General features: G+C 39.8%; 1 protein-coding gene across 7 annotated transcripts in view; it reads left to right on the top strand.

Moving 5' to 3' along the window:
* Positions 1-18,439, top strand: part of SCAPER (S-phase cyclin A associated protein in the ER) — a 562,100-nt gene that overhangs the window by 13,841 nt on the left and 529,820 nt on the right. For all 7 annotated transcript variants that reach the window (XM_030814840.1, XM_030814838.1, XM_030814836.1 and 4 more), the window contains exon 2: positions 6,485-6,549. In XM_030814840.1, coding sequence (XP_030670700.1) covers positions 6,544-6,549 — 6 coding nt within the window. In that variant the 5' untranslated portion in view covers positions 6,485-6,543. The remainder of the gene's footprint in view (positions 1-6,484; positions 6,550-18,439) is intronic.

Genomic DNA, 18,439 nt, shown 5'->3' with positions numbered 1-18,439 from the left:
TTGAAGGTTTTTTTGTGTCTCTATTTCCTTCAGTTCTGCTCTGCTCTTAGTTATTTCTTGCCTTCTGCTAGCTTTTGAATTTATTTGCTCTTGCTTCTCTAGTTCTTTTAATTGTGTTGTTAGGGTGCAGATTTTAGATCTTTCCTGCTTCCTCTTGTGGTCATTTAGTGCTATAAATTTCCCTCTACCCACTGCTTTAAATGTGTCCTAGAGATTCTGGTACATTGTGTCTTTGTTCTCATTGGTTTCAAAGAACATCTTTATTTCTGCCTTCATTTCATTATGTACCCAGTAGTCATTCAGGAGCAGGTTGTTCAGTTTCCATGTAGTTGTGCAGTTTTGAGTGAGTTTCTTAATCCTGAGTTCTAATTTGATTGCACTGTGGTCTGAGAGACAGTTTGTTGTGATTTCTTTTCTTTTACATTTGCTGAGGAGTGCTTTACTTCTAATTATGTGGTCAATTTTAGAATAAGTGCAATGTGGTGCTGAGAAGAATGTATATTCTGTTGAATTGGGGTGGAGAGTTCTGTAGATGTCTATTAGGTCCACTTGGTGCAAAGCTGAGTTCAGGTCCTGGATATCCTTGTTCACCTTCTGTCTCATTAATCTGTCTAATATTGACATTAGGGTGTTAAAGTCTCCCATTATTATTGTGTGGGAGTCTAAGTCTCTTTGTAGGTCTCTAAGGACTTGCTTTATGAGTCTGGGTGTCCCTGTATTGGGTGCATATATATTTAGGATAGTTGCTCTTTTTGTTGAATTGATCCCTTTACCATTATGTAATGGCCTTCTTTGTTTCTTTTGATCTTTGTTGGTTTAAAGTCTGTTTTATCAGAGATTAGAATTGCAACCCCTGCTTTTTTTTTGCTCTCCATTTGCTTGGTAGATCTTCCTCCATACTTTAGTTTGAGCCTATGTGTGTCTCTGCACATGAGTTGGGTCTCCTGAATACAGCACACTGATGGGTCTTGACTCTTTGTCCAGTTTGCCAGTCTGTGTCTTTTAATTGGGGCATTTAGCCCATTTACATTTAAGGTTAATATTGTTATGTGTGAATTTGATCCTGTCATTATGTTAGCTGGTTATTTTGCCCATTAATTGATGCAGTTCCTTCATAGCATCGATGGTCTTTACCATTTGGCATGTTTTTGTAGTGGCTGGTACCGGTTGTTCTTTTCCATGTTTAGTCTTCCTTCTGGAGCTCTTATAAGGTAGGCCTGGTGGTAACAAAATCTCTCAGCATTTGCTTGTCTGTAAAGGATTTTATTTCTCCTTCACTTATGAAGCTTAGTTTGGCTGGATGTGAAATTCTGGGTTGAAAATTCTTTTCTTTAAGAATGTTGAATATTGGCCCCTACTCACTTCTGCCTTGTAGGGTTACTGCCAGGAGATCTGCTGTTAGTCTGATGGGCTTCCCTTTGTGGGTAACCCGACCTTTCTCTCTGGCTGCCCTTAACATTTTTTCCTTCATTTCAACTTTGGTGAATCTGATAATTATGTGTCTTGGAGTTGCTCTTCTTGAGGAGTATGTTCATGGTATTCTCTGTATTTCCTGAATTTGAATGTTGGCCTGCCTTGCTAGGTTGGGGAAGTTCTCCTGGATAATACCCTAAAGGGTGTTTTCCAACTTGGTTCCATTCTCTCCATCAGTTTCACATACACCAATCAGATGTAGATTTGGTCTTTTCACATAGTCCATATTTCTTGAAGGCTTTGTTCATTTCTTTTTACTCTTTTTTTGTCTAATCTTGTCTTCTCCTTTCATTTCATTAATTTGATCTTCAATCACTGATATCCTTTCTTCCAGTTGATGGAATGGGCTATTGAAGCTTGTGCATGCGTCACGAAGTTCTCTTGCCATGGTTTTCAGTTCCATCAGGTCATTTAAGGTCTTCTCTCCACTGTTCATTTTGGTTAGCCATTCGTCTAACCTTTTTTCAAGGTTTTTGAGCTTCCTTGCAATGGGTTAGAACATGCTCTTTTAGTTTGGAGAAGTTTGTTATTACCGACCTTCTGAAGCCTACTTCTGTCAACTTGTCATTCTCCATCCACCTTTGTTCCATTGCTGGTGAGGAGCTGTGATCCTTTGGAGAAGAAGCACTCTGGTTTTTAGAATTTTCAGCTTTTCTGCTCTGGTTTCTCCCCATCTTTGTGGTTTTATCTACCTTTGGTCTTTGATGTTGGTGACCTACAGATGAGGTTTTTGTGTGGATGTCCTTTTTGTTGATGTTGATGCTATTCCTTTTTGTTTGTTAGTTTTCCTTCTAACAGTCAGGTCCCTCAGCTGCAGGTCTGTTGGAGTTTGCTGGAGGTCCACTCCAGACCCTGTTTGCCTGGGTATCACCAGTGGAGGCTGCAGAACAGCAAGTATTGCAGAACAGCAAATACTGCTGCCTGACCCTCCTCTGGAAGCTTCGTTCCAGAGGGGCCCTTGCCTGTATGAGGTGTCTGTTGGCCCCTCCTGGGAGGTGTCTCCCAGTTAGGCTACACGGGGGTCAGGGACCCATGTGAGGAGGCAGTCTGTCTGTTCTCAGAGGTCAAACGCCATGCTGGGAGAACCACTGCTCTCTTCAGAGCCATCAGACAGGGATGTTTAAGTCTGCACAAGTTGTCTGCTGCTTTTTGTTCAGCTATGCCCTGCCCACAGAGGTGGAGTCTATAGAGGCAGTAGGCCTTGCTGAGCTGTGGTGGGCTCTGCCTAGTTCGAGCTTCCTGGCTGCTTTGTTTACCTACTCATGCCTCAGCAATGGTGGACGCCCCTCCCTGACTAGGCCGCAGCCTTGCAGGTTGATCTTAGACTGCTGCACTAGCAGTGAGCAAGGCTCCGTGGGTGTGGGACCCACTGAGCCAGGCATGGGAGAGAATCTCCTAGTCTGTGGGTTGCTAAGACTGTGGGAAAAGTGCAGTATTTGGGCGAGAGTGTACCGATTTTCCAGGTACAGTCTGTCATGGCTTCCCTTGGCTAGGAATGGGAAATCCCCAACCCCTTGTGCTTCCCTGGTGAGGCAATGCCCCGGCCTGCTTTAGCTCACCCTCTGTGGGCTGTACCCACTGTCCAACCAGTCCCAATGAGATTAACCAGGTACCTCAGTTGGAAATGCAGAAATCACCTGTCTTCTGTGTCACTTATGCTGGAAGCTGCAGACTGGAGGTGTTCCTGTTTGGCCATCTTGGAACGGACTCTGACTTTGTTTTTTTGAAACTTTTATTTTAAGTTCAGGGGTACAAGTGCAGGTTTGTTATATTGGTAAGCTTGTGTCATGGGACTTTGTTGTACAGATTATTTCATTACCCAAGTGTTCAACGTAGTATCCATCAATTATTTTTCCTCATCCCTCCCTCCTCCCACCCTCCATTCTCCAAAAGGCCCCAGTGTGTGTTGTTCCCCTCTATGTGTCCATGTGTTCTCATTATTTAGCATCATTTAGCTCTCACATATAAGTGAGAACATGAGGTGTTTGATTTTCTGTTCCTGGATTAGTTTGCTAAGGATAATGGCCTCTAGCTACATTCATGTCCCTGCAAAGGACATGATCTCATTCTTTTTAATGACTGCATAGTATTCCCTGGTGTATATGTACCAAATTTTCTTTATCCAGTCAAGCATTGAGGGCATTTCGGTTGATTCCATGTCTTTGCTATTGTGAATTGTGCTGCAATGAACATACAGGTGTATGTGTCTTTATAATAGAATGATTTATGTTCCCTTGGGTATATACCCAGTAATGGGATTGAATTATATTTGTGTCTTTAGGTCTTTGAGGAATCACCACACTATCTTCCACAATGGCTGAACTTAATTTGCACTCCCATCAACAGCGTATAAGTGTTCCTTTTTCTCCAGTATCTTGCCAGCATATTTTTTTTATTTTTATTTATTTTTGAGAGAGAGTCTCACTCTGTTGCCCAGGCTGGAGTGCAGTGGCACAACCTTGGCTCACTGCAACCTCTGCCTCCTGGTTTCAAGCGATTCTCCTGCCTCAGCCTCCCAAGTAGCTGGGATTACAGGCGCGCACCACCACACCCAGCTAATTTTTGTATTTTTAGTAGAGACGGGGTTTTGCCATGTTGCCCAGGCTGGTCTTGAACTCTTGACCTCAGGTGATCTGCCCACCTTGGTCTCCTGGTGTGCTGGGATTACAGGTGTGAGCCACCGTGCCCGGCTGTGAGTTTTATTTTTATACATTTTCACATTGTTAGCATCCTTTTAAAAAATTTATATTAATTTATGGGGTCCATGTACAATTTTGTGGGAATGTGAATTGTTACACCCTCTATGGAAAACAGTATGGGGATGTCTTAAAAAGCTAAAAAGTAGAATTACCTTTTGATCCAACAATCCCACTACTGGGTATCTACCCAATGGAAATCAATATACCAAAATGATACCTGCACTTATATGTTTATTGCAGCATATTCACAGTAGTGAAGATATGAAATCAACCTGTGTCTATCAACAGATGAATGTTTAGTCTTTTGTTTGAACTTGAAGAACTTCTTTTAGCCTTTTTGTAAGGTGGGATGAACTCCCATAGCTTTTCTTTGTTTGGTAGGGTTATGATTTTAAATAGGGCCAGGTGTGCATGGTGGCGCATGCCTTTAATTCCCAGCACTTTGGGAGGCTGAGGTGGGTGGATTGCTTGAGCCCAGTAGTTCGAGACCAGCCTGGGCAACGTGGTGAAACTCCGTCTCTGCCAAAAAATACAAAAATTACCCAGACATGATGGTGTGCACCTGTAGTCCCAGCTACTCAGGAGGCTGAGGTGGGAAGATGGCTTGAGTCAGGAAGGCAGAGGTTGCAGTGAGCCAAGATCGCACCATTGCACTCCAGTCTGGGCGACAGAGCCAGACCCTGTCTCCAAATGAGTGAATGAATGAATGAATGTTATATGGGAAAGCCTTATTGAGAGTGACATTTGTGCACAGTGAATTGGGAGAGTTCCACATGGGAGGTCCAACAGGTATAAACCCCTAATGCTAGAATATGTCTGGCATGCTGGGAAGCATAAGCAGGCCAGTGTGATTGGAGTACAGTGAATGCTGGGGAGAAGGGGTATATGGAATTGGAAAATTTTGGACATGATAGGCTACTGTGAGGACGTCGGCTTTTACTCCGAGTGAGATGGAGAGAGGTTGGAGGTTTGTGAGCAGAGGTAGTACATTTAAAAAAAAATAATAGCTTTACTGATAAATGATTCATATACAATATAATTTCCCCATTTAAAAATGGTTTTAGTATATTCACAGAGTTTTGCAGCCATCACCATAATTAATTTTAGAACGTTTTCATCACCCCCTAAAGAAACCCTGTGCTTATTAGCAGTTACTCTCATTTTCTCCTAACCCCCCAGCCTTCAGCAACCTCTGTTTTCTGACACTATGGATTTGACTGTTCTGGACATTCCACATTGTATGTGGAATCATACAATATGTGTTTTTTTATAACTGGCTTCTTTCACTTAGCATGATGTTTTTAAAGTTCATCCATATTGTAGCATGTATTAGCACTTTCTTCCTTTTTTTTGGTCTTTTATCCACTTTTATGTCCGTTTATTCATTGTGTGAATATACATTTTATTTATCCATTCATCAGTTGATGGGTATTTGGGTTGTTTCTACTCTTTAGCTGTTATGAATAATGCTGCTGTGAACATTTGTATATAAATTTTTATCTGGACATATGTTTACTGGTAGTGCATTTTAAAGGAGCATATTTATTGACAAAGGATAAATGACCTAGGTTTTGTTCCAGAAGGAGGGAGGTTTGGTTCCATTTGCTGCTTTCTTTTCTTTGTTCACTGACTCTTCATACAGGATTAGGTCATTTTTTTGTTGTTGTTGTTAAGCAATTTCCCTGTCTCTGTGTTCTGTCTAGTTTCCCTGACTTGGATTTCTTTGAGTAAAAGTTTGGCTACATTAAATAGGTTACCTGAAATGTACGGGCTGTTGTACTTAAAGCCTTATGTAATTGTTAATTGAGATATTCTGATAAAATCTTAGTTTATGAACGTTCTTAAGGAAAGTTACACAGGATTTTCTATACTGAGTTGAGACTCATTAGTGAGTCAGTTCAGTGAAAGCAGCATTTAAAAACTGAAATAGAATACAGAAGGAAATATTACAGTACATCTGTTACTTTACGAAATTTTTAATTCAGTTAAACGTGTATGAACTGGGTAAGATATAAAACGTGTATGTGTTTATGGGTTGTAGTAAAAAAGTTTGGAACCCCTCTGGGTTAGGATGTCCATGTAATTAATACTGTTTCTTTTCCATTTTATTTTTATTTTTTGGAGAGCACTGAGGTCTTGTTCAGCATGGAATATTTATATAAAGCATGCTATATTATACCCCAACAGGTAATATAAAGGAGCAGCTTTTTTTGTTGTTGTTTAAGTGTGGGGATGAGATTTATATCTTTTTGTGAATAATTATGGTTTTCTGGTAATGTTATAACTAAGCGTATATATATTTTTTATTGTAGGAGTCATACTCCATGGGTTTATGTGATAAATGATCTTGGCATAGAAGAGAATTTAAAGAATGATGGTAAGTGATATCTTAAAGACTAGCCTTAGTTTTTTTGCCTTTCTCTTTTATTCCTTTTATCTTTTTTAATGTAATAGTTTTTTCATTCAAGATACCCTGTGGAACACACTGTCATAAAGCACAGTGATAAAGTGAGCAGCTATGAATGTACTATTCAATCTTAGAGCCCAGGAACCCTGCTGCTCCTCAGGCTTGACTCTAACACTTATGGTACCTAGGTTAGGAATACAAGTGGAAGCTAGCTTTTAAAATTTCTTAATATTAAATAGTTACAAATCAATGGACGCTAACAGCCTGACCTGGCCTCCTACCCAGGGCCTAGCCAAGTCTTAAAGGAACCTACTCTCTCTGGGCTAGGTAGGCTAGAAGTTGGGCTAGAGTAGGTCTTGAATCTGGTATGGGGACTGATGTGAAATTCCCCAGAGAGCCAGGGAAAACAGGTTTCTGTCCCCCACACTTTACTTTTCTAACTCAAGATTTTTCAGGCAATTCCAAACCATCTTCTTAAACTACTCAAATTGAGCAGGAGAAAGAAATGCAGGTATACAGGGAGTCCAGTCTGCCCGGATACTTCCTTTGGGATAGTTGGGGTGACCAACCTTAATCAAAAGCAGATATTCTTGTGCTGTTTTTTTCCAGCACTGATGCTGATTTGCCTTCTTCCTTCTCTCTTATTGTCTGGCCTGGAGGGACCCAGTTTAGTTTGTGAGTCCCTCTCTCTTAATTTGTGTTCACTCAATTAGTTACTGATTCCTTTTGGATTTTGGTGTTTTTGATAGGTACAACCTTCTGAAGTGTGGGGCTCAGGGCAGAGCCCCTTCTTCTGGTTGAAAGAGCGGGAGAGGGCCCGGCACGGTGGCTCATGCCTGTAATCCCAGCACTTTGGGAGGCCTAGACGGGTGGATCACAAGGTCAGGAGACCAAGACCATCCTGGCTAACACAGTGAAACCCCATCTCTGCTAAAAATACAAAAAATTAGCCTGACGTGGTGGTGGGCGCCTGTAGTCCCAGCTACTCAGGAGGCTGAGGCAGAAGAATGGCATGAACCTGGGAGGCAGAGCTTGTGGTGAGCCAAGATCGTGCCACTGCACTCCAGCCTGGGCGACAGAGCGAGACTCCGTCTCAAAAAAAAAAGAAAAAAAGAAAGAGCAGGAGAGCATCTATTTGTTGTGTGCTCTTATCTCATCCCTCCCACTTCATACTCTTCCTCAGTTCTAAGGTTTTGATTTTTCATATCTGTCATTTGGGGTTATTTTCTGTTGGTCTGCTTTTGGGTCTTTTGGTCATAAACTATGTTTTTGTTTGCCAGAAGATTTCTTTTTTTCTAATCTGCCCTAATTTTGAAAGATGGTCTTAGAGGGGATAGAAGTCTATGTTGACAGATTTTTTTCTCTTAATATCTTTTTTTTTTTTCTTCTTGAGACAGAGTCTGTCTGTCACCCAGTCTGGAGTGCAGCGACACAATTATAGCTCACTGCAATTTTTACCACCTGGGCTCAAGCAGTCCACCCACCTCAGCCTCCTGAGTAGGTTGGAACTATAGGTGCATGCCACCATGATTGGCCAGTTTTTTATTTTTTATTTTTTTGTAGCGATAGGGTCTTGCTTTGTTGCCCAGGCTGATCTTGAACTCCTGACCTCGAGTGATCCTCCTGCGTTGGCCTTCTTCCACAGGGCTGGGATTACAGGCATGAGCCACTATGCCTGGTCTTTCTTAGTATCTTGACAAAAGAAATTCCACCGTCCTCAGCTTCTTTTTGATTTTTAGGGAATTCTTTTTCCTTTGATTTAATTTTAATTTAATAGCATATGCAGCATTTACATGGTTCAAAATTCAACCTATAAAACAATGTTCATTTAGAGAAATTCAACTTTCTTCTCTCTTCTTCCTCTTCTTCCCTTGTGGGTAACATTAATTTTTTTTTAATTGTGCTAATACAAATAACATGACATTTACCATCTGAACCATTTTTAAGTATACAGTTCAGTTGTATTAAGTATATTCATATTGTTATGCAGCTATCACTATTATTCATCTTCAGAACTCCTTGTCTTGCAATATTGAAACTCTATATACATTAAACAGTAATTTCCCATTTCCCCTTACCCCCTGCTCCTGTACCACTTGCTGTATCTGTGATTTTGACTACTTTATGTACCACATATAAGTGAAATCATCCAGTATTTGTCTTTCTGTGTTTGGCTTATTTCATTTAGCATAATGTCTTCAAGGTTCATCCATGTTGTAGCATATGTCTGATTTCCTTCCTCTTTAAGACTGAATAATAATCTGTTGTCAGTATATATTACATTTTGCTTATCCATTCATCAGACACTTGGGCTGTTTCCCCTTTTTAGCTATTGTGAATGATGATGCTATGAACATGGGTGTACAGATATCTCTTCAAGACTGTTTTCAGGCCGGACGCAATGGCTTATGCCTGTAATCCTAGCACTTTGGAAGGCCGAGCCAGTTGGCTCACTTGAGGTCGGGAGTTTGAGACCAGCTTGGCCAACATGGCGAAACCCTGGCTCTACTAAAAATACAAAAAATTAGCTGGCGTGGTGATATGCACCTTTAATCCCAGCTACATGAGAGGCTGAGGCATGAGAATCGCTTGAACCCAGGAGGCGGAGGTTGCAGTGAGCCACGATCATACCACTGCACTCTAGCCTTTGTGTCAGAGCAAGACTCTGTCTCCAAAAAGTAAATAAATAAATAAAATAGTAAAGAACTGTTTTCAGTTATTTCGGGTGCGTAACCAGAAGTGGAACTTCTAGATAATATGGTAAATCTATTTTTAATTTTTGGAGGAACTGTCATAGTGTTTTCTGCAGTGGCTGCAACATTTAAAATTCCCTCCAACAGTGCACAAGCGTTTCAGTTTTTCCACATCCTCACCAACATTTTTTATTTTCTGTTTTTTTTGATAGTAGCCATTTTAATGGGTGCATGGGTAATCTTTTTATTAATGTTTGATTTATCCTTTATATTTTCAAAAAGAATGTATACATTTATATGTATATACATGTGTTTTTCTTTTTTGAACCTAAAGGTAATATATTTTAGTATCTTGGGAGTTTTTTTTTTTTTTTTCTCTTAGCAATATATCCTAGAATGTTAGAGATCTTCGTTTCTTTTTATAGCTGCATACTATTTCCTATTGATCTTTGTTTTAAAACTCTAGCAGGTAAAGTAAAGCTTTTCTTATCTGCCAATTGTGACTCTAAGGAATATGTCCAAAAACCTGAAAGTAAATGAAAAATGCCTATGATCATACACAACAGATAGTCCACACACTGTAGGTATATTCACTGTACTTGCAGAATTCTTGAGTTCCTTATTCAGAACTGTAATAGTACATTTCCCATAAGCCTACCAAATAAGAATTGACAGCTAATAGCTTGTTAGGGAAGAGGAGAAAATAATTAAGAATTAAGCTTTTGTGTTCTACTTAATCATCAGGAAGTAAAGAACTAAAAAATCTTTAACAACACTTTTGTCTGTGCACATTTATTTTAGGACAACTGTCTTTTGTATTTCTATAACTCCTGAGGCATAATTAAATTATAGTATCATGCAGAAGTTGGTGTTCGTAGTGATAACCTGAAGTTATCAAGAAAAGAGTAAGTTTCTTTAGTAGCCTCTGTTGCAGAGGTCAAGGAAATATGTTCAGAGATTTTCATACAAAATGATAAAACCAAAAAGAATTTGTGCTTAGCAGGGCAAACTTCAGTTATCAATTTATGTAGAACACCTCATTTCCCAATAATGTTCATTTATTGATTCCTTTTTAAAATCATTCTGTCAGTTATTCATTTACTCATGACATATTTATGTGCCAGACACCATCCTAGACAGTGAGAATAGTGAACAAAACCTATTCCTTCAGAAACTTACTGTCTAATGGAAGACAGAGTAAACACATTAAGTGTATGATTTAAAATATAATTGTGGTTAAGTGTTACAAAGGAGTACAAGTTGGTTTGAGTATATAAAAGGAATCCTGGCCAAGTCTCGGGATTGAAGAAAACTTAGCCTTAGGAAGTTACATTTAAGTTGGGATTTGAAAGATCATTAGGCTTTGGCTGGGCTAAGAGGAATACTCTCTTAGGATGCTTTCAGTAGCAAGTAGAGTTGGCTTCAGATAAGAGTTGATCCAGTGGCTCAACAGTGTCATCAAGAATTTGATTGCTTTTCCTCCACTTACTCTGGCTTCTGTTCTGTTTCCATTATTTTAAGGCTTGCTGTCTTTATGATCCCTAGATGGTTAGCAGTAGTTTCCAAAGCTGTATATTCCCTAATATATGGCCAGTAGGAGAGTCTTTAACATTCCAGTAAAAGATCTGAGATCCTCAGTTTTAATCACCTTAGGTCACATGCTTACCTCTGGATCAGTTGTTGTGGCTAGGCAAGCAGATTGACTTAGGCAAGGTCATGTGCTGCACCCTGGAGTTAGGGACAAAAGGTGCTTACCTAGAACCACAAGGGACCCCAACAAAAATTGAACTATTAGGAAAGGAGGATGCAGAGAATGAATGCTAGGGAAGAAGCCAATAAATGTGCATTATAGAGGGGCAGACTATTCCACATAGAAGAAAGAATTCTGTGTAAATGTCCTGAGTTAGGATGGAGCTTGGTGCTTATGGGGAACTGAATGAAAGTCAGTGATTTTGGAGCATGGCAAAGGAGGAAAATAATAGTACAAGATGAGACTGGAGGCCAGGTCATGTATTTGTAGATAATACCAGATTTCTAAAGTGGTGCTACCAGTTTCATTTCCTGTCAGTAGTGTATGGGAGGAGTTGCCCCAGATCCTCACCAGTACACAGTATAATAATTTATTTATTAAAAAAATTTTTTTTGGTAATTTTGATGACTGATTCTTAGTACTTTTTCGTTTGATTATTGGCCATTTAGATATCATTTGTGAAGTGCCTACTCAAGTTTCCTGCTCATTTTTTTATTGACCCAGTAGACTTCTTTTTTGACTCAGTCTCTGTCTTCTTCTTCCTCTTGTTTTTTTCTTTTTTAAATAGAGACAGGATCTCACTATGTTTCCCAGGCTGCTCTCAAACTCCTGAGCTCAAATAATCCTCCTGCCTTGGCCTCCCAAAGTCCTGGGATTACAGGCATGAGCTGCTGTGCCTGGCTTTGACTCAGTGTCTTTCTCTTTTTGCAGTTGATTTAAGGAGTTCTTTATCTTGAATCTAAGACCTTTGGCACCTTTGGCACTTCTCCTACTCTGTAGCTTGCTTTTTCATTTTTTAATACTGTCTTTTGAATAGGATCTGTTCTTAATTTTAATGAAGTTTGGTTATTAAATTTTCCCTTTATGATTAGTGCTTTTTGTGCCCTGATTATTTCTTTCTACCTGAAAATCATGAAAATATTCCCCTGTATCATTTTTGGTAATTTTTAATTTCATTATAATTTTAAATTTAAGAAAGGTTGTGAGAAGACTATGAGGAATTCTCATATATCCTTTTGCCAGATTTACCAATTACTAATTTTGCCCCATTAGTTTTATTCTTTCCTTTCTCTCTTTGTGTATATGAAACACACGTGTCTGTAAATATACATACATCCATATACGAATACATCCATATATGATGTATATCCATACACATTTATCCATATATGAATTCTGATATATCCTTTTGCCAGATTTACCGATTGCTGATTTTGCCCCATTAGTTTTATTCTTTCCTTTCTCTGTGTGTATGAAACACACGTCTGTAAATATACATACATTCATATACACATATCTACCTGCACACATATATAAATATATGCATATTACTTTTCTCCCTGAATCATTTGAGAGTATTTGAAGCCAACATACTCCTTCATCCTTAAGTACTTCAATATGTATTTCCTAAGAATTAAGGACATTCTTTTATATGACCACAATTCAGTGATCAAAATGTGGAAATTTAACATTTGTACAGTATTATTATATAATCCACAGTAGATATTCAAAATTTGTCATTTTCTGAATGATGTCTTTTATAGTTATTTTCTTCTTGATCCATTTAGTTGCCAGGTCTGTTTGGTCTCCTTTAATCTGGAACAGTTCTTCAGCCTTTCTTTTTCTTGACTGCGATTTTTGAAGACTACAGAACAGTTATTTTGAAGGATGTCTTCTCAGTTTAGGTGATGTTTCATCATGATTAGATTCAGGTTTTGCATTTCAGGCAGAATATCACATGAATGATGATGTGTCCTTCTCAGTACATCACATTAGGAGGTATATGATGTGAATTCGTCCTGCTTGTTAACTTTGATCACTTTGTTAGTGTAATGTAGTGTCAAGCTTTTCTACTTTAAAGTTTCTGTTTTCTCTTTTGATATTAGTAAGCAATTTGTGGAGAAGCACTTCGAGGATGTGTAAATATACAGTACCTTATCAAACTGTCACTTACTAGTTTTAGAATCCATTAATGATTTACTTATTAAAGATCTGTGAGGAAAAGGCTTACATTCTCTTGTTATCTGGACTCTGATTTTTAATTTTATTTAATGTAATCTAACATTATCATTATTTATTTTGATACCCAGATTGTCCCAGATTAGCCAGTGGGAGACTTTAATCTGGTTTTTTTTTTTTTTTTTTTTTTTGAGACAGGGTCTCTGTCACCCAGGCAAGAGTGCAGTGGCGTAATTACAGCTTACTGCCGCCTCGACTTCCTGGGCTCAAGCCAGCCTCCTGCCTCAGTCTCCTGAGTAGCTGCGCCAATTTTTTAAATTTTTTGTGGAGATGGGGGTCTCTCTATGTTTCCTAGGCTGGTCTTGAACTCCTGGACTCAAGCAGTCCTCCTGCTTTGGCTTCCCAGAGTGTTGGGATTACAGTTGTGAGCCAGTGTACCCAGCCAAGTCTATTTGGTATGTCCATATTATTCTTTGAGCATTTCTATACTTTCTAGTGTAACAAGCTGCTGTAGATTCAGCTTGTAATTTCCCTGTTTTATTCTTTTTCTCACCTTGTTACACAGGCTAGGACTTTCAATATAACATTGAATGGAAGTGGTGATAGTAGTAGGCATCCTTGTCTTTTTCAGTTTTATACCATTATATATGATATTTGCTGTAGTTTGCTAAGAATTTAAAAGTTATAAATAAATATTGAATTTCATTACATGCTTTTCTTTCCATCTGTTGATATGAACACAAGGCTTTTCTCCTTTATGCTGTTAATAAATGTAAATTTATTAACAGATTAATAAATTCTGTGAATTATATTCATTGATTTGAAAATGTTAAATCAGCCTAGTATTCCTGAAATAAACCCAACTTGGTGGTGTTCTCATATCTGAATTCAATTTGCAAGTATATTCATGTTTATACATACATGTATAAACGTGTGTGTATTTTTTTTTTTTTTTTTTTTTTTGCTTTTGTTTCGAGGCAGAGCCTTACTCTGTTGCCCAGGCTGGAGTGCAGTAGCACGATCTTGAGAGGTGACAGCGTGCTGGCAGCCCTTGAAGCCCTCGCTCACTCTTGGCCCCTTCTTGGCCTCGGCGTCTGCTCTGGCCATGCTCGGGGAGCCCTTCAGCCCACCACTGCGCTGTGGGGGCCCCTCTCTGGGCTGGTTGAGGCCAGAGCCCGCTCCCTCAGCTTGCCCTCAGCTTGCCGGGAGGTGTGGAGGGAGAGGCGCGGGCAGGAACTGGGGCTGTGCGCGGCGCTTGCGGGCCAGCTAGAGTTCCTGATGGATGTGGGCTTGGCGGGCCCCGTACTCGGGGTGGCCCCAGGCAGTGAGGGGCTTAGCACCTGGGCCAGCAGCTGCGGAGGGTGCGCCGGGTCCCCGAGCAGTGCCGGCTCACTGGCGCTGCGCTCGATTTCTCGCTGGGCCTTAGCTGCCTCCCGCGGGGCAGGGCTCGGGACCTGCAGCCCGCCATGCCTGAGCCTGCCCCCAGTCCCCCACCGTGGGCTCTTGTGTGGCCGGAGCCTCCCCAACCAGCCCCGTGCCCTGCTCTTTTGCTCTTTGCAATAAATCTTGCTGCTGCTGACTCTTTGGGTCCACACTGCCTTTATGAGCTGTAATACTCACTGCAAAGGTCTGCAGCTTCACTCCTGAGCCAGCGAGACCACAAACCCACCAGAAGGAAGAAACTCCGAACACATCCGAACATCAGAAGGAACAAACTCCGGACACGCCGCCTTTAAGAACTGTAACACTCACGGCAGTGGTCCGCGGCTTCATTCTTGAAGTCAGTGAGACCAAGAACCCACCAATTCCGGACACAGTCTCAGCTCACTGCAACCCTCGCCTCCCAGGTTCAAGCGATTCTCATGCCTCAGCCTCCTGAGTAGCTGGAATCACAGGCGCATACCACCACGCCTGCTAAGTTTGTATTTTTAGCAGAGATGGGGTTTTGCCATATTGGCCAGGGTGGTCTGTTTCATAGAGATTTACAAATTCATTGCTACAATGTTAATTATTATTATTATTTTTTTGAGAGGCAGAGTCTCACTCTGTCACACCCAGGCTGGAGTGTAGTGGCATGATGATCATAGCTCACTGAAACCTTGAACTCCTGGGCTCCAGTGATCCTCCTGCCTTAGCCTCCTGAGTAGCTGGGACTACAGGTGGTGCCACCATGCCTGGCTATTTGTTTTTTATTTTTTATTTTTAGTAGGGAGAGGTCTTGCTATGTTGTCCAGCCTGGTCTTGAACTCTTGGTCTCAAGCAGTCCTCCTGCCATGGCCTCCTAAAGTGCTGGGATTACAGGTGTGAGCCACGGTGACTGACCGGATACAATTTTATTTATAATATCCTTTTGTTATCTTTTTGATGTCTGGAGGTTTCTAGGATCTGTAGTGATATTTCTTTTTAATCCCTAATACTATTTTTGCCTCCTTTTGTTTTTACTTGATCACTCTTGCCAAGGAATATATACATTTCATTAGTGTTTTTAAATAACTCACTTTTGGTTTTTTTTTATTTTTCTGTATCACATGTTGGTCTTGTATTATATTGATTTTTTGCTGTTTATTACTTCCTTTCTTGGGATTTAATATGGTGCTGTTTTACTAACTTCTTGAAATAGACTTAGATAATTTATTTTTAGCCTGTTTTCTTTCTTACATATCCTTTAAAGCTATGCAGTTTCTTTTAAGCTGCATCTTGTAAGTATTAACCTGCCATCATTTTATTATGATTTAACTAAAAATACAATTTCCATTGTGATTTTTTCCTTGATCCCCGAGTTATTTAGAAATGTATTGGTTAGCAGGGTGTGGTGGCTCATGCCTGTAATCTCAGCACTTTGAGAGGACGAGGCGGATGGATCACTTGAGGCTAGGAGTTCAAGACCAGCCTGGCCAACATGGTGAAACCCCATCTCTACTAAAAATACACTAAATTAGCCATGCCTGGTGGCGGGTGCCTGTAATCCCAGCTACTTGGGAGGCTGAAGCAGGAGAATCACTGGAACCTGGAAGCAGAGGCTGCAGTGAGTCAGGATGGCGCCACTGCAGTCCAGCCTGGGCAACAGAACGAGATTCCATCTCAAAAAAAAAAAAAAAAAAAAAAAGAAGAAAAGAAATGTATTGCTTAACTTCCAAACACATGGGGATTATTCAGGTTATATCCCTTTTTACTTTCTATACTTTGAAATTTAGTGAGACCTGAGTTATCACTAAGGATATTGACAGTTTGGAAAACATGCACCTGGAAAAAATGTGTTTTTGCCATTGTTGAGTGCTGGGTTCTGGATATGTCAAATATATCAACCTTGTTAATTATGTTGTTCAAATCTTCTGTATTGTTACTTAATATTTTTGTCTACTTGTTCTGCCAGCTTCTAAAAGAGTGTGTTGTGTTAAAATCTTCCAAAATAATTGCATTTTTCTCTTATTTCAATTTTGCTTGTACATTATTAGATATGTTAGATATGTGCACATTTGACATTGATATGTTTTTCTGGTTGATAAACTTTTTACTAAAAGTATCACTATATATGCTCTAGCAGTATATCTTTCCATTTCTTCCTGTAAGCCAGTTATTTATATATTATTTTATTATTTTTTAGTGGGCACCCTAGAGATGCCTGCCTGCCTGCCTGCCTGCCTGCCTGCCTCCCTCCCTCCCTCCTTCCTCCTCCTCCCTTCCTTCCTTCCTTCCTTCCTTCCTTCCTTCCTTCTTCCTTCCTTCCTTTTTCTTTATCGTGAGATGGAGTCTGGCTCTGTTGGCCAGGCTGGAGTGTAGTGGTGCCATCATAGCTCACTACAGCTTTGAACTCCTAGTTTCAGGTGATCCTCCCACCTCAGCCTCTTGAGTAGCTGGGACTACAGGTGCCACTATGCCTGGCTTAATTTTTTTTTTTTTTTTTTGTAGAGACAAGGTTCTACTCTATTGCCCAGGCTGGTCTTAAACTCTAGACCTTAAGTGATTCTCCCACCTTAGTCTCCCAGAGTGTTGGGATTACAGGTGTGAACTACCATGCCTGGCCCAACATTTCTTAATGATTTATTAGAGTCTATTATAAATTGTTGCTTTTATCGCTTCCTGGAGAATGTAAAGGCCTTATCACACTTTGTTTACTCCCCTTCCACCTTTTGTGAAATTGTCATACACTTTGTTTTTCATATCTTTAAAATTTCATAAGATTATAGTACTTTCATATAGTTTGTATTCGTACTCTTTTCATATTTTTACTGTTTTTTGGTGTTCTTCGTTTGCATGCAAACCTAGATGATTATACTGTATTAATATAGTATAATAGTATAGTATATATAGTACATAATGTAGTATAATAGCAGATTATTATACTATATTATTATACTAGGTTAGAATTTTTTTTATACTAGAAAACAGTAATTTTCTTTCAGTACTTTAAGGGTGCTCCACTGTTTACTGACATTTATCATGTCCGTTTGTTGGAAAATCAGCTGAGCTTTTTTTTGTCACCCCTTTGAAGGTAATGAGCTCTTATCTTCTCTGTACACTCTTAAGATTTTCTTTGTTTCAGGTTTTCATCAGTTTTTCTGTGATATACTTATGTTTGGTTTTCTTTGTATTTATCCTGCTTGGGGGTTTGTAGAGCTTCTGGGAGAATTTGGCTGGTATCTTTTGTCAGTTTTAAAGCCATTCCCTTTGAAATTTTTTTCTGCTCCAGTTTCTCTGTTCTTTCCTTCAGGGTCTTCTCCAGTTGTACCATGTGAGACTTTTTCACTATGTCTTATAAGTTTATTTTCTCTTCTATGTTCTTTTTTTCCTCTGTGCTTTGATGTAGATATTTCCTACTGTCATATTTTCCAGTTCACTGACCTTTCTTCTGCTGTATCTAGTTTGTGGTTAAAGCGATTTATTGAGCTCATAACCTCAGTAATATTTTATTTCTCTTCTAGAATATCCACGTGAATTTTATTTTTTGTTTCTCCTCTTTTATTTATAATATTCAAAATATTTATTTTTAATGAAAAGGTATATCTTATAGCTTTTAAGAAATCAAGAAATCCGTGCAATATTTTGCTCATAAAAATGCAAATTGTGCCGGGCTTGGTGGCTTACACCTGTAATCCTAGCACTTTGGGAAGCTGAGGTGGGTGGATCACTTGAGGTCAGGAGTTTGAGACCAGCCTGGCCAACATGGTGAAACCCCGTCTCTACTAAAAATAGAAAAATTAGCCGGGCATGGTGGCGTGTGCCTGTAGTCCCAGCTACTTGGGAGGCTGAAGCAGGAGAATTGCTTGAACCTGGAGAATTGCTTGAACCCAGGAGGCAGAGGCTTCACTGAACTGAGATCACACCACTGCACTCCATCTTGGGTGGCAGAGTGAGACTCCATCTCAAAAAAACAAAACAAAAAAAAATGCAAATTGTAACAGATAAGGCCAGCCGCAGCTCCTTGGATTTGGTAATTAGTCACCAATCCCCATCCCTA

The sequence above is a fragment of the Nomascus leucogenys genome, chromosome 6 (genome assembly GCF_006542625.1).
Source record: "Nomascus leucogenys isolate Asia chromosome 6, Asia_NLE_v1, whole genome shotgun sequence".
Taxonomy (NCBI): Eukaryota; Metazoa; Chordata; class Mammalia; order Primates; family Hylobatidae; genus Nomascus; species Nomascus leucogenys.
The sequence above is the reverse complement of the archived record's forward strand: the minus strand, read 5'-3'. Positions and strand labels throughout refer to the sequence as shown.